The sequence below is a fragment of the Oncorhynchus masou genome, chromosome 30, assembly GCF_036934945.1.
Source record: "Oncorhynchus masou masou isolate Uvic2021 chromosome 30, UVic_Omas_1.1, whole genome shotgun sequence".
Lineage (NCBI taxonomy): Eukaryota > Metazoa > Chordata > Actinopteri > Salmoniformes > Salmonidae > Oncorhynchus > Oncorhynchus masou.
In genome coordinates, this window is record NC_088241.1 from 9,351,116 (window position 1) to 9,377,227 (window position 26,112).

The window sequence follows — 26,112 nt, forward strand, 5'->3', positions numbered from 1 at the left end:
GTTCTGGCCTTTCTAGGGAGTTTTTCCTTGCAACTGTGCTTTTACACCTGCATTGCTTGCTGCTTGGGGATTTAGGCTGGGTTTCTGTACAGCACTTTGTGACATCAGCTGATGTAAGAAGGGCTTTATAAATACATTTGATTGATTAATTTTTCTTGTTTTTTCAAGTGAAGGTCTTGGAGTATGCAAGCACACTCATTTGGTTCACCTAGCCGACTTTGGCTAGCCGCCAGACAACCTGAAGCATGCTGACGCCTTTAGGCCTGATCCAGTCTGCTTGAGACCTGACACTGGGAGAGACTTTCTCCTTTTAGCAGGACTATAACACAAAACACAAGTCCAAAACCACACTTTCTTATTGAAAGAAAACTGTCTCTTACCCAGACAAGACAGTGGAAACTCCTGAGTCACCTATAGCGCCATTGTGACTATAATTTAACTTGTTTTATTTGCTGTTATTAAATCAGTGTTTTCTCATTGCAAATGACAAAAGATATATTTAACAACAGTAAACACAACAGCATAAATAAAAAGAAATAAAATCATATTCACAATGGTGCTGTCATATTTTTGACTGCAATGATCTGCAAACAACTTGATTGACTTTGAGAAATTGTGAAAGATGTGTGCAAAGTTGGTGGAGGCCTATCCAAAAATAAAATTATATTTTTTTACATGTATTTTTTATTTTGAAATTGGGAAGGTTTTTACAGAGCACTGAGCAGTGAAAAAAGTAAAAAGGGAATTCGGTTTAATTCCAGGCTGTAAAAACACAGAAAACTAAATGTGAAAATTCAAAATATTCGATAGCTCTGAGTGTGGATGCTTCTAGACAAACATACCACACCTCTAAATGATAACAGATAAATGCTGTAACTTGGCACACACTAAATCATTTCACCTCCTTCAGCTCCAAGTCAAAATGTACCTTATTGTACCCATCCTTGTGAGCTTGCTACTCCCCAAAGGTAAGAATTGCATGTTGATGATGATTTATTTTAAATGTCTATCTATCTATATATATATATATAGCTATAACCCATATCTTTTTTTATTACTTATTACTGCTTTGAAGATCAAGTTCAACAATTATTATACGTTTTTGCAATTTCAGTTTAGCCTATAGCCAACAGCTTGGAACTATAATGAAGATGCAATACATCTAACTTCAACAGCATTGATCAACTTACCGTTTGAATGACAACTGCATTTCAGCCAAAGAACAGTGTCCACATTTTAGTCTATTATATCCCTGATAATTTATGAACGGAATTTCAAGTAATAGGATGCTGTAACTTTTCACATTCTCAGCATATTCACTCAAGTGCTTTGAGTGCACACCAGGAGAATCGGGAGCATGCACGGACAAGGAGACTGACTGTCCAACCCAATGTGGAAACACGCGGATTACATCCTATATGGGTAAATTAAAGGCAGGTTCATTTAGCTCACAAGTTTTAGCCTGACGACAAAACATTTTTTTTACCTGTATTTGCTTGTCCCGACATTTTCTTTCTATTTCCAGGTGGTACAACATTATCCGATGTGAACCTGAAGTCTTGCTCGGTGCCTGCACAGTGTCTCACTGCATCGGTGAATTTTGGAATGATGCGCACTATGATCGCCAGCACATGCTGCAATACAGACCTCTGCAACTCCAAAAGCATCCCTGGTAACTATCTCAATCATAATGTATTGTCTGGTAGCGTCAGTAAATGCTACTATTAAAACATTCGATTTGATAGCATGTTGAAAGGTTGAGTTGGAATTAATTGTTTTAATTGACAGTTCTATGAGGAAAGTTTGAGTTTATGAATTAGACTTTAACTCAATTCTTAAATTGGCATGTCTACCTAAAAATGAAATACAAGCAAACGATTTATTTCGCGAAATGATTTAACAGCTGCCAAGTGTTTTCAACATAGAGGAATAATTGAATTAGGCTGTTATAAGGAATAGAATGAAGCTATTTTGGTTTGTGGTGAGCTGTGAGTGAAAAGTGGAATCACCTATCCTGTAGAATCTACTAAAACCACTCCTAATGGCAAGAAGTGCTTCACCTGTACGGGAACGGACTGCACGAGCGCTCTGAGCTGTATGGAAGACGAGGACCGCTGTATCTCAACAATAGGTAGTGTGTCAGATTAATGGCGCGCCGTTATCAGCACATTCTTTACATTCCTAAACCTCTTCCTTTAGTCTCTGACTGATCTCATAGACTAGACATAACATAGTAAACGTAAATCCGGGACACCCATAATTAGGATAATATGTTATGTTTGGTATAATTACATCAGATAGAATGTTACCTAAGGCAAACACGTAAGGAGGGTGGATGGGTGGGCATATAATGCGAACATCTAGCAACCCAAAGGGTGCATGTTTGTATCTCATCACTGACAACTTTAGCATTTTAGCTAGTTAGCAACTACTTAGCATGTTAACTAACCCTTCCCCTAATCCTTTTAGATAACCTTTGCCCTAACTCCTAACCCTAACCCCTAGTGCTAGATAAGATTAGCCAACTAGCCACATAGGTAATGATAGCAACAACAAATTTGAATGTGTAACATATCATATGTTTAGTAAATTTGTAACATATTGCACATTTTGAAAATTCCTAACGTATTGTACGAATTGCAATTTGCAACATATTATACAAAATGGATGAGGGACATCCACAAATTAATTCATACTATACGAAAGGGAACATTTCATACTAACTTGAGTTCTCAGATTTACGTACAGAATAATATGAAATGCTCTGAGACCATGTGGCAGAGTCTGCACATCTCATATGTATGATAATATGATATATTTGATAACTCTGATGAGTAGTGCTTGAAATTCTGTGTGGTTATATAATCCTGGTCTCTGATAGCATGCTGTTACCTTGAGCAAGTAAAAACTCAATGTACAGTATTTTAATTGAATGTTTACTGCACGGAAAGTTTTCCAATCTCCGAATAAACCTCCAACCTGTGGCCTAACTGCAGCAACAGAATTACGCCATGGCCTGAACTTATAATTACGCCATGTGATAATCTTAGCTGTCAGTGAAACTCCTTAAAAGTTAAACTAACATGTAAGGTTAGGCATTCATTCCCAATGGTTAAGGTTAGGGCTAAGGTTTTGGATAGGGTTAAACTTAGGTTTATGCATTCATTCTGATTAGTTAAGTTAAGGTTTGGGAAAGCCTTAAAACAAAAAACAAGTTCCTAGCACTGGGATTGAACACACAACCCTCAGAGCCAGAGTCTGCAGCTTAAACACCCCATCCCCAACATCCTAGCAAGCCTACTAGATGGTAGTAGGCATTCACTTTGCCCCTAGTGGACTGTATAGCGTCATATTTCCCAGGTCCAAATGTAATCTGGTACCTACAGAATCGGCAGCTCCTGGTGTATTCCATAACGGAATGGGCTGAAAGTTTTATCCAATGTACACACCTTTGAAGCATTGAGTCTTGAGAATATCAGTAACATTGTCTTATGTGTGCTGCTAGTGAACATGGGTGGCGAGAAGATGACAATGAAGGGATGTGCCTCCAGGAGCATCTGTGTGGGAGACATGTCAGGAGCGCTGGGGCCCACCATGGGCATGGAGATGAAGTGCTGCGAGGGAAACCTGTGTAACAACGCCCAGAGCATCGGACTGAGCCTCCTGATCCTGGTGACATCCATGGTCTCTGTGGCCTTGTTCCACTGAGAGACACCGTGCCTTCACCTCCTTACCTCCCCTTCTCCCCCCCTTTCCTCTTCTGGGCATTGCCTCATTCTATTTATTAGTTCCATCGTAACAGGAGCCTCCCTGTCATTGTCCATCCCCCATCTCCCCAGTCTCCACTATCTACCTGTTGTGTGTATTAATAATGGATTTGATTGAATATCCCCTTTCGTTAGACACTCCCTTGGGGCTTCACATTGTGTAGGATTAACCCAACCCCTCCACCCCCACTAGCGTAATGCTGCAGCCACCTGTGGAATGCACTATAGACATTTTTTTAGGGACAGCTCTCATAAAAAAAACACACCCACAACCCACAACTATCCCATAATCCCTACACATACCCACCCTCTTCTCTCTTCAAGGCATGGATGTTTGGTGAGGCATCTGCCAATCTAAGCAAGTGTTGTACATTGCTTCAAATCATTGGCATTGTTAGCTTTCACATTATTTTAACATTCTGTACAACATAAAAAGGCTATTGAATCCCATTTTTAACATGGCAGAAATATACTTACAATTAAATATGTCACTGGATGTGTAAAGTGTTAATGTATTTCCAATGCCTAATTGATGAACAAGATGAATTTTGTAAATTAAAGTATATGAATTACTGAATAGATGAGCTGACTATTCTCACAACCTCCTTCCCCCTCCAATAAGGCAATGAATAAATACATTTTAAAAAAATCCACAATATTCATTTCAAGATTTAGTTGAGGTTTAGGGTTTAGTGAATGGTTTGTCCCAAATACAATGCTTTAAGTTTTTGAAATATTTAGTAGTTATCAGGTTTCAGGTAAGACCCAAGTGCAGACTGTGTTGAAGTAACAATGTTCATTGTAACAACCGGGGAACGCCAACAACAGGTCAAGGCAGGCAGGGGGTCAATAATCCATAGTAGTGGGTCCAAGGTACAGGACGGCAGGCAGGGTCAGGCAGAGTGGTCAGGCAGGCGGGCTCAGAGTCAGAACAGGTAATGGGCAAAAACCAGGAGGGCAAGAAAAGAGCGACTGGGGTGAACCAAAATGCTGGTTTGGTTGACAAACAAGACAAACTGGCACAGACAGACAGAAAACACAGGTATAAATACCCAGGGGATACGTGTGAAAGATGGGCGACACCTGGAGGGGGGTGGAGTCAAGCACAAGGACAGGTGAAACAGATCAGGGCGTGACAGTACTATCTTATTACTTGCCACCCATTCCAAAACCGACTGCAGCTCTTTGTTATTTATATAATGAATATGAGTTCGGGGGGGCTAGAATTATTCAATATTAATGCATTAAACTTCTCACTAAAAGCATCAGTCATACAAAGGTTATACTTAAACCAGAACTGGTTCTCCAGTAGATTAGTAAGAATGTATCACCCCCTTGTTAAAACAGTGCCCTTTTCCCTTTATCCAGATTACCTTTCACTTTCACTTACTTGAAAATGGAACCTTTTTCAAAATATTACCCTTTCTATAGCAAGCCATACAAAGCTGGTTGCAATTACAGTTTCATCCTCCAGAAAAGGCACAACAAATAGTACAACAAATAATATGGTTAAATTCAAATATACTAATTGATAAACATTTTTTTTACAAAGAAATGGTCTTTGTTAATGATATTATGAATAGGAAAGGTTGATGTTATGTCACATGTGCAGTTAACAAACATGACCAAAAGTATGTGGACACCTACGAGTTGAATATCTCATTCCAAAATCATGGCATTAATATGGAGTTGGTCCCCACTTTCGCTGCTATAACAACCTCCACTTCTGGGAAGGCTTTCCGCTAGATGTTGGAACATTATTGCGGGGACTTGCTTACATTCAGCCACAAGAGCATTAGTAAGGTCAGCACCCATGTTGGGCGATTAGGCTTGGCTCATAGTCAGCGTTCCAATTCCTCCCAAAGCTGTTCAATGTGTTGAGGTCAGGGCTCTGTGCTGGCCAGTCAAGGTCTTCCACACTAATCTCAACACACCATTTCTCTATTGACCTTGCTTTGTGCATGGGGGCATTGTCATGCTGAAACAGGCAAGGGCCTTCCCAAAACTGTTGCCACAAAGTTTGAAACACAGAATCGTCTAGAATGTCATTGTACACTGTAGCATTAAGATTTCCCTTCACTGGAACTAAGGGGCAGGTAGCGTACTCCTGGCATCTGTCAAACCCAGATTCGTCCGTCGGACTGCCAGATGGTGAAGCGTGATTCATCACTCCAAAGAACGCATTTCCACTGCTCCAGACTCCAATGGCGGCAAGCTTTACACCATCCAATGCTCGGTATCGTGCATGGTGATCTTAGGCTTGTGTGTGGCTGCTTGGCCATGGAAACCCATTTCATGAAGCTCCCGATGAACAGTTAATGTCCTGACGTTGCTTCCAGAGGAGATTTGGAACTCCGTAGTGAGTGTTTTTACGCGCTACGCACTTCAGCACTCGGCGGTCCCGTTCTGTGAGCTTGTGTGGCTCACCAGTTCACGGCTGAGCCGTTGTTGCTCCTAGCAGCTTCCGGGGAAGCTCTAGCAGGGCAGAAATTTTACAAACAGACTTGGAAAGATGGCATCCAATGACGGTTGCACGTTGAAAGTCACTCGGCTCTAAAGTAAGGCCATTCTACTGCAAATCTTTGTGTATGGAGATTGCATAGCTGTGTGCTCAATTTTATAAACCTGTTCGAAGTGGGTGTGGCTGAAATAGCCAAATCCACTAATTTGAAGGGGTGTCCACATACTTTTGCATATATAGTGTATATGGAAATGTTTGTTCTACCCAAAATTATAATAAGCTGTTTGCAGAATTACTGCAAAAATGGAGGACGCAAGTGGAAGTAGAAGAAGGTAAGGAACTTGTTTGTCTGCCTTTATTAAAGAACAATACTGCCAAAAAAGATAATTGAAAAAAGATATATCAGTTTTATTTGAGGACCAAAATGTTGACTGCGGCACCATATAGGTTGCAAAATAGTTGGGAAGAGATTTTCGATGTGCTGATTCCGTGGCACGTGGTTTATGAACTGATATGCAAAACAACGATTGATTCAAGTTTTTCAAATTCTTATTCAAAATTCTTCCTGCAAACCGAATGTTATATATATGGGGCATACGACAATCTCAGCTCTGCAGATTTTTCTGCGAATAGACAGAATCATTGGATCACTTATTTTGGTATTTCCCCTATGTCACTTATTTCTGGTCACAGGTTCAGGAATGGCTGAAATATCATTTATCTCCAATTAACTCTAAAATTAGCACTGTTGGAAGACTTAGAAAACCATAGTCAATCAATAAACAATATAATAGTACTTTCAGTGAAAATCTTTATCTTTAATGTACAGTCTGTAGATACTATGCAATTAGACAGGTTCCCATTGTTTGGAAGGCAGCCAAGGTTTGTCCTTTATTTAAAGGGGAAGATCATGCTGATCCTAACTGTTATTGGCCTATTTCTATTTTGCCCTGTTTATCAAAGGTTTTGGAAAAACGTGTCAATAATCAACTGACTGGCTTTCTTGATGCCTATAGTATTCTCTGGTATGCAATCTGGTTTCCGCTGAAGTTATGGATGTGTCACTGCAACCTTAAAGGTCCTCAATGATGTCACCGTTGCCCTTGATTCTAAGCAATGTTATGCTTCTATTTTTATTGACTTGGCCAAAGCTTTTGATACGGTAGACCATAACATTCTTGTGGGCCGGCTAAGGAGTATTGGTGTCTCTGAGGGGTCTTTGGCCTGGTTGGCTAACTACCTCTCTCAAAGAGTGCAGAGGATAAGGTCAGAACATCCAAGGGTGTACCCCAAGGCTCGATCCTAGGCCCCACACTCTTCTCAATTTACATCAACAACATAGCTCAGGCAGTAGGAACCTCCTTCATCCATTTATATGCAGATGATACAGTCTTAACTCAACTGGCCCCTCCCTGGGTTTTGTGTTAAACACTCTACAACAAAGCTTGCTTTGTGTCTAACAAGCTTTCTCTGCCCTTAACCTAGTCATCTCATACAAGTACTTGAGAGTATGACGAGACAGTACATGGTCCTTCTCTCAGCACATATCAAATCTGCAAGCTAAAGTTAAATCTAGACTTGGTTTCCTCTATCGTAATTGCTCCTCTTTCACCCCAGCTGCCAAACTAACCTCGATTCAGATGACCATCCTACCCATGCTAGATTATGGAGATGTAATTTATAGATTGGCAGGTAAGGGTGCTCTCGAGTGGCTAGATGTGCTTTACCATTTGGCCATCAGATTTGCCACCAATGCTCCTTATAGGACACATCATTGCACTCTACACTCTTCTGTAAACTGGTCATCTCTGTATACCCGTTGCAAGACCCACTGGTTGTTGCTTATTTATAAAACCCTCTTAGGCCTCACTTCCCCCTATCTGAGATATCTACTGCAGCCCTCATCCTCCACATACAACACCTGTTCTGCCAGTCACATTCTGTTAAATGTCCCCAAAGCACACTCATCCTTGAGTCGCTCGTCTTTTCAGTTCATTGCAGCTAGCGACTGGAACGAGCTGCAACAAACACTCAAACTGGACAGTTTTATCTCAATCTCTTTATTCAAAGACTCAATCATGGACATTTTTACTGACAGTTGTGGCTGCTTTATGTGATGTATTGTTGTCTCTACCTTCTTCCCTTTGTGCTGTTGTCTGTGCCTAACAATGTTTGTACCCTGTTTTATGCTACCACGTTGTGCTGCTGCCATGTTGTGTTGCTGCTGCCAGGTTGTGTTGCTACCATGCTGTGTTGTCATGTGTTGCTGCCATGCTATGTTGTCATCTTAGGTCTCTCTTTTTGTAGTGTTGTGTTGACTGTCTTGTTGTGACGTGTGTTTTGTCGTATATTGTTATATAATTTATTTTTATTTTTATTCCCATCCCCGCAGGAGGCCTGTTGCCTTTTGGTGGGCCATCATTGTAAATAAGAATTTGTTTTTAACTGACTAGTCTAGTTAAATGAAAGTTAAATATAAAAAAATAGGATATATGCAGCATTTCTGTGTATATATATGTATATATATATATATATATATATATATATATATATTCACGGTATATCACAAACATTACCTCATGTTCTCTGGAATGCTTTTTAGGTTTTATCACCCAAAGACATCGTAAATCTCCTCTGTCAGTGTTATCTCAGAGAGGCCCATCCTCAGTAGAACACACACTATAGTTAACAGAATACTCTTTTCTGTGGAATAAAGCAACCATTATAATGCAATACAAGCATTATTACCTAATCATGCGATTTCCATGACAAACTTTGCTCTAAGTACAAATGATGTAAAAAAAAACAATAGAGGTGTTGATGATGATGATGATGATGATGATGATCTCTCCATTCTGGTTTCTAGTAGGCTGAAGAGGATGACGACCCATATGAGTGTGTTGGTGGAGATGATGCAGTCTATGCTAACGTGTGAACACAACAGGGACCATGTGGGAGTCAGCTGTCCCAGAGGCCATGATACTCAGTCTGTCAAATGTTCCAGTAAAATATGAACAATGTAAACCAATGTAGCAGAACAGCTGACTGCTTATATTTGTTAGCTTTAATTAGCTTTATGGTTCTAAAGGCTAAAGAAAATGGTACCTTCTTATTTGGGTTGTGGCTTTGTGTTATGGCTTTTACAAGTCTTTTTTAAATGATCTATGTCTTGGGTGATTCACGCTCTTTGGTATCACATGCACTTATGTCAGTCTCATTAAGACTGCAGAACTGTGTACAAGCTGAACCGTTAATTACAGAACACAACCTAACACATTAACTGGCATGACATTCCGTCTCATGGGAGGCCAAAAAGCCTCAAAGTCTTCTAACAGGCTGCCACCTCTACAATATATTTAGTCAAAATACATTTTTATTGTACTTGACACAAACCAAAAACACTAACATGCATTTAAATGACTACAAAAATGTCAAAATTCATGTCCCTCCATGAACCCCCTATGACTTCTAGAGAGATTTTAACCCAGTAACCCAATAACTACTCAGTTTTCACCATCATTGCAAAGCCCTAGTTATTTTGTTGCTTTGACAAAGTAATTTCTGAAGATGATTATTTATTTGATGTGAAAAGTGATTCCTTTGTCTGTAATGTGAACTGGACTCTCGTTTTAATATGGTGGAACTATTCCTTTTTAAATTATAGTGTAAAAGCAGGTGAGCTGGTTGTACTCTTTTGGCAATTTTTGGGGTGTTTTGTGGTGAAAATCTTTTTTTTTTGTATGGGTAGGAAGAATGCACATTTTATGGCTTATAAAAGTGTTGAATACAAAGTGTTGATAGTGCTGAGTAAGAACTGAAACATGAACTCACTTTTTAAAACAGCATGTCTTTGCTGTGTAGTCGCTCTCTAGTCATGGTTGTAAACATTTTTTAAATCTCACCGTATCAACTTTGCTGAAGCTGTCTCTAATGCCTGCTACTTTCCTGCAGACATCGTCATCTGAGCCATCTCATTGGCCAGCGGTAGACCTTTCGTGCACTTAATTTGCTGTCTGGGCCCCCCAGGAAGGCAGAGTTTGTGCCTTCAGACAAATGAAATGGTTCAAAATGGCAACAGCTCACCTACCTGGCATGCAGGGCAGCTGATTTGGGTGCACCTACCGCCAATAACCTGAGACAAATAAAAATAAATAGGAACGCAAGGCTTTATCGTTGTTGTTTTTTACAGAAATGTTGCGTGGTCAACTAGGAATGCCTTGAATATCGACCAGTTGATCGCGATCGACTGGTTGGTGCCCACTGCTCTAGAAAGTTGAGTGAAGTTCAATCTCATGCTTCTCTCTCTGTGGGCTAATATTTCTGTCCCGGGGGGCTGAGCGGCAGTCTCGGGGCTACTCGTGCACAGCTTAGAGGGAACATTGGAAATAAATACTTTCATCAGGTGTCTGGGTGGCTGGTCTCAGACGATCCTGCAGATGAAGAAGCCGGATGTGGAGGTCCAGGGTTGGCTTGGCTACACGTGGTCTGCGGCTTGAAGGAGACTTGTGGTAGAGAAATTAACATTAAATTATCTGACAACAGTTCTGGTGGACATTCATGCAGTCAGCATGACAATTGCACGCTCCCCCAAAACTTGAAACATCTGTGGCATTGTGTTGTGTGACAAAAAAATGGCACATTTTAGAGTGGCCTTTTATTGTCCCCAGCACAAGATGCACCTGTGTAATGATTATTCTGTTTAATCAGCTTCTTGATATGCCACACCTGTCAAGTGGATGGACTTTCTTGGCAAATGATAAATGCTCACTCACATGGATGTAAACAAATTTGTGTGCAACATTTGAGAGAAGTAACTATTTTGTGTGTACTAACATGTTGCGTTTAAAAAAATGTATTTAACCTTTAGTTAACTAGGCAAGTCAGTCAAGATCAAATTCTTATTTACAATGACGGCCTACCCCGGCCACACCCGGACGACGCTGGGCCAATTGTGCACCGGCCTATGGGACTCCCAATCATGGCCGGATGTGATACAGCCTGAATATAGTTTGTTCAGTGTGTATTATTATTATTATTATTATTTTAATTTTTTTATTTATTCTGATTGATCAGGAGGTGCTGCAGCACCCCAACTTCCTGTGGCTACGTCTGTGATCATAACCTTGAATCTTTGCTGAGTTGCTAAAGGTCATTAGCCTACATTCACTCTTGTGTCTTATCAATTGAAGAGAATGCATCTGAGAGTGGTCCTAACTATCCACAGGAAAGAGCAGAAAGACACCAGCAGTGAAATCCTCACAAACTACTACACCAACAATCACCTATATGCAAACATGGAGGTATGTACTGTAGGACTACTGCAGACATTTACAGTAGATACAGTTGAAGTCGGAAGCTTTACTTACGCTTAGGCATTACAACTTGTTTTTCAACCACTCCATGAATTTCTTGTTAACAAACTATAGTAGGACATCTACTTTGTGAATGACACAAGTCATTTTTCCAACAATTGTTTACAGACAGATTATTTCACTTATAATTCACTGTATCACAATTCCAGTGATACACTAAATTGACTGTTTCTTTAAACAGCTTGGAAAATTCCAGAAAATTATGTCATGGGTTTAGAAGGTTCTGATAGACTAATTGATGTAATTTGAGTCAATTGGAGGTTTACCTGTGGATTTATTTCAAGGCCTAGATTCAAACTCAGTGCCTCTTTGCTTGATATCAAGGAAAATCAAAAGAAATCAGCCAAAACCTCAGAAAACAATTGTACACCTCCACAAGTCTGGTTCATCATTGGGAGCAATTTCCAAACACCTGAAGGGTCTACGTTCATCTGTACAAACAATAGTACACAAGTTTAAACACCATGGGACCATGCAGCCGCAATACCGGTCAGGAAAGAGACACGTTCTGTCTCCGAGAGACGTACTTTGGTGCGAAAAATGCAAATCAATTACCAGAGCAACAGAAATAGACCTTGTGAAGGTGCTGGAGGAAACAGGTACAAAAGTATCTATATCCACAGTAAAAACGAGTCCCATATCGACATAACCTGAAAGGTCACTCAGCAAGAAAGAAGCCACTGCTCCAAAACCGCCATTAAAAAGCCAGACTACGGTTTGCAATTGCACATGGGGACTGTCGTGGAAATGTCCTTAATTACCAAATGATGAGAGAGCAAACCACACACCAGTCAGAGTTATGCTTAATCTTCACCTTTAATAATAATTAAGCTTTTGCAATAGCATTTTGACTTTCAACAGTTCAGTATATCTAATGAAAAGTTGAGAGTCCTCAACATAATGGCAAATGGGATCCTTTATAGCAAAGATCCACCCCCCCAGACGACATGACAAACCACAGGTCTTAGGAACTTACACAAAGAAAGACATTACTTCAGAGAGGAGTATCCCCTAGCCAGACAGAGTTGGCTATAAAATATTGTTCAGTTTGGTCTCCTAAACAAAGCTCTTATCTCGTCCTTGGTACAAAATGGTACCAAGACATTACCCCCACCCTATGATATATATCAAATTGTCATTTAGATACAACCAATTCTAAATACAACTAATCCTGGACAAGCTCATGGAGAGGAGAGTGAGGCTATAGGGCAAGATAGGAGCAACAAAAGAGGGAGCATAGAATAATTCCAGACACTACCATCCTCCTCTCCCCGATGGGAAAAGTAGGGAGTGACTGGCACACAGACACAGTGGAGCAAAAGATATGTTTACACATGATGGCACCTTGACCTCTCCCCTCTCTGCGGCCCAAGTAACTTAGTCCTGGCAGAGAACAGATAACTGCCAATGGCCACCACTATAGTACAACAAAATACATTCTTATGAGAAATAAATCATAAGCATATCATGAAAATAAAACATCCTATCTATGTTACCCAACTAATTATGATTAAAGTACAAAGATCATACTTTTTGGAGAAATATCCTCTGGTCTGATGAAGCAAAAATAGGACTGTTTGGCCATAATGACCATCGTTATGTTTAGAGGAAAAAGGGGGAGCCTTGCAAGCCGAAGAACACCATCCCAACCATGAAGCACATGGGCGGCAGCATCATGTTGTGGGGGTGCTATGCTGCAGGAGGGACTGGTGCACTTCACAAAATAGATGGCATCATGAGGCAGGAAAATTATGTGGATATATTGAAGCAACATCTCAAGACATCCGTCAAGAAGTTAAAGCTTGGTTGCAAATGGGTCTTCCAAATGGACAATGACCCCAAGCATACTTCCAAAGTTGTGGCAAAATGGCTTCAGGACAACAAAGTCAAGGTATTGGAGTGGCCATCACATTGCCCTGACCTCAATCCCATGGAAAATTTGTGGGCAGAACTGAAAAAGTGTGTGCAAGCTAGGAGGCCTACAAACTTCTGACCCACTGGGAATGTGGTGAAAGAAATAAAAGCTGAAATAAATCATTCTCTCTACTATTATTCTGACATTTCACGTCCGTAAAATAAAGTGGTGATCCTAACTGACCTAAGACAGGGATTTTTTACTTGTATTAAATGTCAGGAATTGTAAAAAAAAAAAAAAAAAAACGGAGTTTAAATGTGTTTGGCTAAGGTGTATGGAAACTTCCGACTTCAACTGTATATGGCAACATGGAGGTATGTACTGTAGGCTAACTGTTGACATTTACAGTAGATATCTGAGATCTGATAAGGACTTTGCCCTAAATACAAAGGATATATAAAAAACAATAGAGGTGTTGTTGTTTTCTGTAGAGGCATGTGGGAGTCAGCTGGCTCAGAAGCCATGGTACTCAGTCTGTTAAAGGTTCCAGTAAAATATTAACATTTTAACCCAATTTAGCAGAACAGCTGACTGTTTATATTTGTTAGCTTTAATTAGCTTTATGGTTCTAAAGGCTAAATAAAATGGTACATTCTTATTTGGGTTAAGCCTTTAGTGTTATGGCTTTTACGAGACGTTGGTATTTATCTATGGCTTGGGTGATTCAGAATAAACCTGATATGAATGGTTATACAGTTGTAATAGTTGAGAAGTGTATATACAGTATATTATTGTTTTTGTGTTGCCCCTTTCAACTGTAATCCACTTATGTGTAACTGACACTCGGGCCAGCACGGTGCTTCTATGGTCCCCTGAATGTACAGACAGATAGAGTATACTGTAATTTGTCAAAACAGGCCACATTGAGATATACTGTATGTCTTTGAGATGGATAATACAATGACTGTAAAGTAAAGTACCCTCCAGATCTGATGAAATATGAACAGTGTAAATGTGATCAAATAAACAGTGATCAAATAAAAACATCTGTGTTTCATTTCCTTTTAATATAGTCTGTAATGTTTGTTCCTGAATCTCCCAATCTACTTCTGAGTTATTTTTCATCCTTTTTTTTACCACAGTTTCTGTTCTTACTGGGGCTCTCTGCTTCATCTGTTGTCATAAATCAACTTCAGAAATCAACTATAAGTACTCAAAGAATATAAAGGTCAAGCAGAAGTAATTATTAGTCACCAATGAGCTGCTGTCTCCACTTGTCTTCCTCTTCTCAGGTTGTGGGGGCCTCTGTAAATCACCACGTCTCCTCCTGTTGGTTTGCGGAAGGTATTACATATGTTTATGTGAAATATGAATGATGTGCAAGAGGAGTAGAGGACTAAAATGTGAACAAATCCAATGCACCAATGTTAGGTGTAGAAATCATCCAGCCATTATGTAGAAATTATGTTGAATATAATAATAAACTACATTCATCAATCTGACTCCAATATTATGTGAATAAATGCAAGAGGCCTTGTGCGTCTCTGGAGGAATCTAAGCAATTTCAAGCAGAAACTCACTCCCAACCTCAATTAACATTTATTGGCACCTTGCTAGTAAAAACAAAAGACAGGAACAACACACCCAGATTCTAATCAACTAATTTGAAATGATAGGAGCACACCCCTGTGCCTCTATGAGCTACGTATCATCCGACAAACAAAATAACAGTTTCCCTGTAACAATACATCAATAGCACTTAAGCAGTAAGATCAGAGGGGGTGTGGTATATGGCCAATATACCACGAATAAGGGATGTTTTTATGCACGACGCCTGGACACAGCCCTCAGCGTGGTATATTGGCAAAATATCACAAACTCCCGAGGTGCCTTATTGCAATTATAAACTAGTTACCAACGTAATTAGAGCAGTAAAAAAAAAATGTTTTGTCACACCCGTGGTATACAGTCTGATGTACCACGGCTTTCGGCCAATGAGCATTCAGGGCTCAAACCACCCAGTTTATAAGGTACAATAAATCATATCAACATGCATAGCTCTTTATGAACTCTTGAAACTATCCAAACATGACAATTCACACAGTAACATTAATTTGGTCGATTTCCTGTTTTCATCTGTATTCACAGCTCCAACAGTGTATGTTCTACCAGGACTTCTGTGGGATCCTCCCTTCCTTGAGATTGCCACAGATAAGGTTTGTTTGACCTCTGTGATACTCCACAAATGGTCAGCTATCCAAACAATGTCTTAAATCGTGATTGAGTCATCATGCTGGGCACCACGCCAGCCACTTGCCGATTGCGTGTATATCACCTTCTCTATTTTTTCCACTACATTTTATAATATTTGCAAGTTTATAAGTTACATATTTTGAAATACCTGTGCTTTTCCTCATTTTTTTGTACCACCAATCATAAATTGATTGAGAGCCAAATGCATTCATCAGCAATGATGAAGCAAAGTGGTATTGTTTCAACTAATCAGATATCCTCTGATTGATACATTCATCTTGTCTAAATAGATTTGAGTGAAACCTTTTGTTTGATGGTGACTAGGCCCATTCACACCTCTCTAAGGCCTACAGGACCTCTGCCATAAACAGAGTAAGTCACCCACTTCTCCATCAGTTGCTGACCACGGAGGCAAAACCACTGGTAAGAAATTACATTGCTGCAGTTTTTATGGCTTAATTATGTTTTCATGACATCTCACCCTCAACACATTCGTATAATTGTTGGCAGGCAGCATTTGTAAGTGGGTTTAACAACTAGCACCAGTATATGTCCTTTTTCCTCACATGACACTGATTACAGTGTGTTAACTTCTATATCTCATGTGCTCTGTGATCCACAGACTACCCCTCTACCTGTCTACAGTAACTTCCTCCTGTCCCATGGGAAACAGAGTGTCCAGCGGCCACATGTCCCACCCTCTTGGGAAGCTGTCCTGGGGCAGCCGTAAGGAGGACAAGGCCAAGCTGGAGGATTTCCTGGCCAAACAGGAAGAGGATTTGTTGGCGGTCCCCAAGCATGGCTGTGCCGGGAACAAGCTGGAGCATCTCGCTAGGAACAGCTGCAGCCGTTATGTCCACCTGCCAATATACCCTCAGACCAGCAGATTCTGTCTTAACAGGGGAGAGATGTGTAACCCAGCCTTTGTGGAAGATCAGAACTAAGTTACCCAGGAAAGAACCATTGACTTCTGTTTATCATGGACAGCTATACTGCACAACCAAGCAAAAATGCAGTAACTGCTAATTTGGTCAAAAATTAGTTCATGTAATTTTTGCTACATTAAATACATGCTTCCTCATGTGGTATCCTGCCACTATTGTATTGTGTTTTGGAGAAAATGGGGGTCATATTAGCAGTAACTGCAGTAGGTTACTATAAAACCAAGGTAAATAAAAGCATTTTTTCTCAGTTCCTCACTTTGAGCAGTTATTGCCTTTTTGCTTGGTAAGGCAGTACACACTAAAGTGAAAACTGGAAGAATACATCTGACTCTTAGAATATTGGGAAAAACTTGTCCAAAATGAACTTAAGCTGTAGTCTAATTTCTGAGTCTGTTGGGACATTGAATCAATGGACAGCAATGTCAAACATACTATACACTTGTTGTTACTCTATTTAAATATGTTAATTTTGCAATATTAAAATAACATTAAACATTTTTTTAAATGCATTTCAATTGGAATTTCCCAAACCACTCCACTCTGCACATGGAAGTCAGGCTTTCTTCTTGACCATATGACTATAGTACAGAATATGAATACATCAGATATGTTACACAGAGAGGTCATGAGAGCTACCAAGGGGTGGTATGAAAATAGTAGGCCTACACAAGGTCTTTGGTCTGATTCTCTACTGTTCTCTCCATTGAGTGTACTCTCTCACTCCCCAAGAATACATAGAATAATGAAGACACATCCTGTGTAGGCTAATACATGCAACGCATAGCCACTGAAAGATGACAATAGGACACCCACAGGGTATTTTGTAACAGTATTTTTTGTTGGAATTTCACAATTTACACCCATATTAAGAGACACAACAACAGAGACACAAAAAAACAGCACTCACTTACACATACCTGCGTATATATATATGTTTATATACATGCTTATACATGCATATACTGTACATATACAGTGGGGCAAAAAAGTATTTAGTCAGCCACCAATTGTGCAAGTTCTCCCACTTAAACAGATGAGAGGCCTGTAATTTTCATCATAGGTACACTTCAACTATGACAGACAAAATGAGAAAAAAAAATCCAGAAAATCACAATGGACAGCAATGTTGATTCCAATGAAATATTCTTATTAAATCCTTTTTTCTCTCCATAGTTGAATGTGCTGACAACAAAATCACACAAAAATGATCAATGGAAATCAAATGTATCAACCCATGGAGGTCTGGATTTGGAGTCAAAATTATAGTGGAAAACCACACTACAGGCTGATCCAACTTTGATGTAATGTCCTTAAACAAGTCAAAATGAGGCTCAGTAGTGTGTGTGGCCTCCACGTGCCTGTATGACCACCCTACAATGCCTGGGCATGCTCCTGATGAGGTGGCGGATGGTCTCCTGAGGGATCTCCTCCCAGACCTGGACTAAGGCATCCGCCAACTCCTGGACAGTCTGAGGTGCAACGTGGCGTTGGTGGATAGAGCGAGACATGATGTCCCAGATGTGCTCAATCGGATTCAGGTCTGGGGAACGGGCGGGCCAGTCCATAGCATCAATGCCATCCTCTTACAGGAACTGCTGACACACTCCAGCCACATGAGGTCTAGCATTTCTTGCATTAGGAGGAACCCAGGGCCAACTGCACCAGCATATGGTCTCACAAGGGGTCTGAGGATCTCATCTCGGTACCTAATGGCAGTCAGTCTACCTCTGACAAGCACATGGAGGGCTGTGCGGCCCCCCAAAGAAATGCCACCCTACACCGTGACTGACCCACTGCCAAACCGGTCATGCTGGAGGATGTTGCAGGCAGCAGAACCTTCTCCACGGCGTCTCCAGACTCTGTCACGTCTGTCACATATGCTCAGTGTGAACCTGCTTTCATCTGTGAAGAACACAGGGCGCCAGTGGCGAATTTGCCAATCTTGGTGTTCTCTGGCAAATGCCAAACACCCTGCACGGTGTTGGGCTGTAAGCACAACCCCCACCTGTGGACGTCGGGCCCTCATACCACCCTCATGGAGTCTGTTTCTGACCGTTTGAGCAGACACATGCACATTTGTGGCCTGCTGGAGGTCATTTTGCAGGGCTCTGGCAGTGCTCCTCCTGCTCCTCCTTGCACAAAGGTGGAGGTAGCGGTCCTGCTGCTGGGTTGTTTCCCTCCTACGGCCTCCTCCACATCTCCTGATGTACTGGCTTGTCTCCTGGTAGCGCCTCCATGCTCTGGACACTACGCTGACAGACACAGCAAACCTTCTTGCCACAGCTCGCATTGATGTGCCATCCTGGATGAGCTGCACTACCTGAGCCACTTGTGTGGGTTGTAGACTCCGTCTCATGCTACCACTAGAGTGAAAGCACCGCCAGCATTCAAAAGTGACCAAAACATCAGCCTTGAAGCATAGGATCTGAGAAGTGGTCTGTGGTTATCACCTGCAGAACCACTCCTTTATTAGGGGTGTCTTGCTAATTGCCTATAATTTCCACCTGTTGTCTATTCCATTTGCACAACAGCATGTGAAATTTATTGTCAATCAGTGTTGCTTCCTAAGTGGACAGTTTGACTTCACAGAAGTGTGATTGACTTGGAGTTACATTGCGTTGTTTAAGTGTTCCCTTTATTTCTTTGAGCAGTGTAGTAAAAAAAATATGGGGGATTGGAAATTATGCAGACAATTGCATTGATGGAATTAACAATCTATCCGCAATATTAAAGATGAACCACCCCTTATAATTATACAAAAAATAAATAATAATAACAATAATTACACACACTCAGTACCACAAAAAAACACATAATTAAATCAAACTATTTATCACATGCATTGTAATTCATAATTTCTTTCAAACAATGTACTTGTGATCAAGTCTTTCACAGTCTGTATCATGATCTGTGCTGTGACCACGGAATTGGGAATAGAATACTAGAATGGACATGAAAGGTCTATTAAAAGGTCAGCCATTTTGGTCAGGGAGTTGGTCAACCATGGTCTGCCAGTGTGCTATGGTAAGATATTGTGTAAAACATTTACATTTACATTTACATTTAAGTCATTTAGCAGACGCTCTTATCCAGAGCGACTTACAAATTGGTGAATTCACCTTCTGACATCCAGTGGAACAGCCACTTTACAATAGTGCATCTAAATCATTAAGGGGGGGTGGTGAGAAGGATTACTTATCTTATCCTAGGTATTCCTTGAAGAGGTGGGGTTTCAGGTGTCTCCGGAAGGTGGTGATTGACTCCGCTGTCCTGGCGTCGTGAGGGAGTTTGTTCCACCATTGGGGGCCAGAGCAGCGAACAGTTTTGACTGGGCTGAGCGGGAACTGTACTTCCTCAATGGTAGGGAGGCGAGCAGGCCAGAGGTGGATGAACGCAGTGCCCTTGTTTGGGTGTAGGGCCTGATCAGAGCCTGGAGGTACTGCGGTGCCGTTCCCCTCACAGCTCCGTAGGCAAGCACCATGGTCTTGTAGCGGATGCGAGCTTCAACTGGAAGCCAGTGGAGAGAGCGGAGGAGCGGGGTGACGTGAGAGAACTTGGGAAGGTTGAACACCAGACGGGCTGCGGCGTTCTGGATGAGTTGTAGGGTTTAATGGCACAGGCAGGGAGCCCAGCCAACAGCGAGTTGCAGTAATCCAGACGGGAGATGACAAGTGCCTGGATTAGGACCTGCGCCGCTTCCTGTGTGAGGCAGGGTCGTACTCTGCGGATGTTGTAGAGCATGAACCTACAGGAACGGGCCACCGCCATGATGTTGGTTGAGAACGACAGGGTGTTGTCCAGGATCACGCCAAGGTTCTTAGCGCTCTGGGAGGAGGACACAATGGAGTTGTCAACCGTGATGGCGAGATCATGGAACGGGCAGTCCTTCCCCGGGAGGAAGAGCAGCTCCGTCTTGCCGAGGTTCAGCTTTCAATTTCAAGAATATCTGCACAGTATGTTTATAAGCTAGCTAGCCAGCCATTTTAAGTGGAATGATTCCATTTTTTAAATAACTGCCAATATGCCAAAATTCAATTCAAACAATGCAGTCAATCCACAGCCATACACCGGCTGAAATCAGTTGATGATAGGACTTACATACGATGTAAATGCAATAAGTACTGACATTGCATCATACTCATATTTTGGGTGGAGGGGTTGCCTGTTGTGCATGTTTTTTGGCATTAATAGTTGTCACATATCAGTTTCAAACTAAGTTTTTTTAAATCAATAAAAAGTCATTGAGTTAATAAAGCCTCCATACAAACATGGTCTCTTTTCTTGCTTTCTTTAGTAAGGCTCTCCAAAATGCAGGTGTTTCAGACTAGTTATGCATGCTCAAGGTTTTTATTTCTCTTATTCCTTATTTGTTTCACAGTAAAAATATTTTGCATCTTCAAAGTGGTAGGCATGTTGTGTAAATCAAACGATTCAACCCCCCCCCCCCTCCCCCCAAAATCTATTTTAATTCCAGGGTGTAAGGCAACAAAATAGGAAAATGCCAAGGGGGGTGAATACTTTTGCAAGCCACTGTATTTTCCCCTCTTAATTTTGCCTACTGCTCTGACTTGGTGGTGCACATGTAGCCAATAACCTGTTTTAGAGAAATGTCATCATCTAATATTGTAAGAGCTTTCATTGTCTGCTAATATGGCCCCTTTATTTATCCTATGGTTCTGACTTATTGTACAGGAGAACACTGTAAGAATGGCCCATGTTCTGAATTCTGTCGCCGTACAAAAGTGCTGAACAAACACACACTCAGTACCACAAAAAACACACAGACAACAGCACAAAGGGCAAGAAGGTAGAGACAACAATACATCACGTGAAGCAGCCACAACTGTCAGTAAGTGTGTCCATGATTGAGTCTTTGAATGAAGAGTTTGAGTGTTTATTGCAACTCGTTCCAGTCGCTAGCTGCAGCGAACTGAAAAGAGGAGCGACCAATGGGTGTTGTATGTGGAGGATGAGGGCAGCAGTAGGTATCTCAGATAAGCCTCACTCCTCCCTAAGAGGGTTTTATAAATACGTATCAACCAGTGGGTCTTGCAACGGGTATACAGAGATCACCAGGTTACAGAGTAGTTTAGAGTGCAGTGATGTGTGCTATAAGGAGCATTGGTGGCAAATCTGATGGCCGAATAGTAAAGAACATCTAGTCGCTTGAGAGCACCCTTACCTGACAATCTATAAATTACGTCTCCGTAATCTAGCATGGGTAGGATGGCCATCTGAATCGGGGTTAGATTGGCAGCTGGGGGGAAAGAGGCACGATTACGATCGAGGAAACCAAGTCTAGATTTAACCTTAACCTGCAGCTTTGCTATGTGCTGAGAGAAGGACAGTGTACCGTCTAGCCATACTACCAAGTTCTTGTGTGAGGTGACTACCTCAAGCTCTAAACCCTCAGAGGTAGTCATCTCACCGGTGGGGAGAGGGGCATTCTTCTTACCAAACCACATGATCTTTGTTTTGGAAGTGTTCAGAACAAGGTTAAGGGCAGACAAAGCTTGTTGGACACTAAAGAAAGCTTTGTTGTAGAGTGTTCAACACAAAATCCGGGGAGGGGAAAGCTGAGTATAAGACTGCATAATCTGCATATAAATGGATGATAGAGCATCCTGCTGCTTGAGCTATGTCGTTGATGTAAATTGAGAAGAGTGTAAGGCCTAGGATCGAGACATGGGGTACTCCCTTGGTGACAGGCAGTGGCAGAGACAGCAGATGTTCTGACTTTATACACTGCACTCTTTGAAAGAGATAGCTTGCAAATCAGGCCAAAGACCCCTCAGAAACACCAATGGAATGGTCTACCGTATTACAGGCTTTGGCCAGGTCAATAAAAATTGCAGCACAACATTGCTTAGAATCAAGGGCAATGGTGACATCATTTAGGACCTTTACGGTTGCAGTGATACATCCATAACCTGAGTGGAATCCAGATTGCATACCCAAGAGAATACTATAGACATTGTGACAAACCTCTTCAAGATTAGGAGAATTTGTCACAAATTAAGCGGTAAACCGTCACCAAAATCACCCCAGAATGAGAGTTCTTTTGAACAGGACAGTAGCTGTGTGTTTGTTTCTCCGTCCTGGTCCACACAGGCAATAGGCGAGGTCAAGGAGAGCAGGGTTCGGTCCACGAATCGGGTTCTCGATAGGTCCAGGTCCAAACGCCAACAGGTAAGTCCAAACAGTCCAGCTCATACACGGTAAATCCAACCGATATATATTGTCTCTTTCTCTATGGTTCACAGATCCTTCCAGCTCCTCCTCTCTCTCGTTCTGGTTTGTCTTGACCCCTTATCTGTGGGTCGGCCCAACCTTCTGAGCGTTCCCCTTGCTTCTGGGAATTGTAGTTTTGGCAGCGAGCGGTCGCATCTATACTTCGGTCCGTAGGTAGTATAACCTTTCATTACATTTTCATTACATTTCATTATAGTACAACGGTTTGATTTGTCTAATCTTAGCAATTTCTTCTTAGCTAGCTACATAGCCGTCTTTGTATCAAAGATAATTGCGTAATTATCGTATTTCGTCGTCCTAACGTAGTCTACACTGCTATCTGCCCAGCAGCTAGCTAAGCAACTAGCTAACGTCTAAGACAATTGTGTAGTCTAGAGCGATTTTCTAGGTTAGCTAGCCAGCTATTGTCGTTCTTTTAACGTAACTTAACGCAATCAACACTGCTAGCTAGCCAGCTAGCCCCCGAATAGCAGCACTGTAGAAACTATTACAGTACAACGGTTTGATTTGTTTGATCGTAGCTAGCTAGCTACATAGCCGTCTTTGTATCTAAGACAATTGTGTAGTCTAGAGCGATTTTCTAGGTTAGCTAGCCAGCTATTGTCGTTCTTTTAACGTAACGTAACACAATCAACACTGCTAGCTAGCAAGCTAGCCCCCGACTAGCAGCACTGTAGAAACTATTACAGTACAACGGTTTGATTTGTTTGATCGTAGCTAGCTAGCTACATAGCCGTCTTTGTATCTAAGACAATTGTGTAGTCTAGAGCGATTTTCTAGGTTAGCTAGCCAGCTATTATCGTTCTTTTAACGTAACGTAACGCAATCATCACTGCTAGCTAGCCAGCTAGCCCCCGAATAGCAGCACTGTAGAAACTATTACAGTACAACGGTTTGATTTGTTTGATCGTAGCTAGCTAGCTACATAGCCGTCTTTGTATCTAAGACAATTGTGTAGTCTAGAGCGATTTTCTAGGTTAGCTAGCCAGCTATTGTCGTTCTTTTAACGTAACGTAACGCAATCAACACTGCTAGCTAGCTAGCTAGCCCCAAATAGCAGCACTGTAGAAACTATTACACTTTCACGAACGACTTGATTAGTGTAGTGTCAACATCACAGCCACTGCCAGCTAGCCTACTCCAGCAGTACTGTATCATTTCAATCATTTTAGTCAATAAGATTCTTGCTACGTAAGCTTAACTTTCTGAACATTCGAGACGTGTAGTCCACTTGTCATTCCAATCTCCTTTGCATTAGCGTAGCCTCTTCTGTAGCCTGTCAACTATGTGTCTATCTATCCCTGTTCTCTCCTCTCTGCACAGACCATACAAACGCTCCACACCGCGTGGCCGCGGCCACCCTAATCTGGTGGTCCCAGCGCGCACGACCCACGTGGAGTTCCAGGTCTCCGGTAGCCTCTGGAACTGCCGATCTGCGGCCAACAAGGCAGAGTTCATCTCAGCCTATGCCTCCTCCAGTCCCTCGACTTCTTGGCACTGACGGAAACATGGATCACCACAGATAACACTGCTACTCCTACTGCTCTCTCTTCGTCCGCCCACGTGTTCTCGCACACCCTGAGAGCTTCTGGTCAGCGGGGTGGTGGCACCGGGATCCTCATCTCTCCCAAGTGGTCATTCTCTCTTTCTCCCCTTACCCATCTGTCTATCGCCTCCTTTGAATTCCATGCTGTCACAGTTACCAGCCCTTTCAAGCTTAACATCCTTATCATTTATCGCCCTCCAGGTTCCCTCGGAGAGTTCATCAATGAGCTTGATGCCTTGATAAGCTCCTTTCCTGAGGACGGCTCACCTCTCACAGTCCTGGGCGACTTTAACCTCCCCACGTCTACCTTTGACTCAATCCTCTCTGCCTCCTTCTTTCCACTCCTCTCCTCTTTTGACCTCACCCTCTCACCTTCCCCCTACTCACAAGGCAGGCAATACGCTCGACCTCATCTTTACTAGATGCTGTTCTTCCACTAACCTCATTGCAACTCCCCTCCAAGTCTCCGACCACTACCTTGTATCCTTTTCCCTCTCGCTCTCATCCAACACTTCCCACACTGCCCCTACTCGGATGGTATCGCGCCGTCCCAACCTTCGCTCTCTCTCCCCGCTACTCTCTCCTCTTCCATCCTATCATCTCTTCCCTCTGCTCATACCTTCTCCAACCTATCTCCTGATTCTGCCTCCTCAACCCTCCTCTCTTCCCTTTCTGCATCCTTTGACTCTCTATGTCCCCTATCCTCCAGGCCGGCTCGGTCCTCCCCTCCCGCTCCGTGGCTCGACGACTCATTGCGAGCTCACAGAACAGAGCTCCAGGCAGCTGAGCAGAAATGGAGGAAAACTCGCCTCCCTGCGGACCTGGCATCCTTTCACTCCCTCCTCTCTACATTTTCCTCCTCTGTCTCTGCTGCTAAAGCCACTTTCTACCACTCTAAATTCCAAGCATCTGCCTCTAACCCTAGGAAGCTCTTTGCCACCTTCTCCTCCCTCCTGAATCCTCCTCCCCCCTCCTCCCTCTCTGCAGATGACTTCGTCAACCATTTTGAAAAGAAGGTCGACGACATCCGATCCTCGTTTGCTAAGTCAAACGACACCGCTGGTTCTGCTCACACTGCCCTACCCTGTGCTCTGACCTCTTTCTCCCCTCTCTCTCCAGATGAAATCTCGCTTCTTGTGACGGCCGGCCGCCCAACAACCTGCCCGCTTGACCCTATCCCCTCCTCTCTTCTCCAGACCATCCAGACCTTGTGTAGGCCTACTATTTTCACACCAATCCTTGCTCCCTCTCATGTTCTGTCTATGTAACATATCTGATATATTCATATTCTGGGTACTGTAGTCATATGATCAAGAGGAAAGCCTGACTTCCATGTGCAGTTTGGGAAATTCCAACTCAAATAAATGAGGGGAAACAAAATTGACAATGTGTAAAATATAATTATAATACTGCAAAATGTATTTATTTAAAGAGAGTAAAGACAAGTGTATAGTAAGTCCTGAACTAAAGACATTGCTGTCAGGTGTGGGTAAAATCACTGGGGAAGAATATGATGTGGCTGTCCATGGTTCTGATTTCTGTGTGCGTGTGTGTGCGCATGTTCGTGCAAGTAGAAAAACATGTTGACTGACTCTCCTTGTAGAGAAACGCCAAACCATCCTCCTCTCTTTCATGTTGACGAAACAATCTATCACTCTGTCA

The 26,112-nt window shown here is 42.0% G+C and overlaps 1 protein-coding gene across 1 annotated transcript; it reads left to right on the plus strand.

Annotated features, from left to right (window-relative positions):
• Positions 1–915: 915 nt before the first annotated feature.
• On the plus strand, positions 916–4,344 carry LOC135522012 (urokinase plasminogen activator surface receptor-like). Its single transcript, XM_064947880.1, has 5 exons — positions 916–968; positions 1,312–1,422; positions 1,526–1,672; positions 2,021–2,131; positions 3,506–4,344. The coding sequence occupies exons 1-5, from the start codon at positions 923–925 to the stop codon at positions 3,706–3,708; spliced, it is 618 nt and encodes a 205-aa protein (XP_064803952.1). The 5' UTR covers positions 916–922; the 3' UTR covers positions 3,709–4,344.
• The last annotated feature ends 21,768 nt before the right edge of the window (positions 4,345–26,112 follow it).

Bases quoted from the DNA above. Each gene is read 5' to 3' on its own strand.
- LOC135522012 (XM_064947880.1), top strand. From the start codon at position 923: ATGTACCTTATTGTACCCATCCTTGTGAGCTTGCTACTCCCCAAAG. The intron at 969-1,311 runs GTAAGAATTGCA...TCACATTCTCAG, and splicing joins GAGCTTGCTACTCCCCAAAG to CATATTCACTCAAGTGCTTT. The intron at 2,132-3,505 runs GTAGTGTGTCAG...GTGTGCTGCTAG, and splicing joins CCGCTGTATCTCAACAATAG to TGAACATGGGTGGCGAGAAG.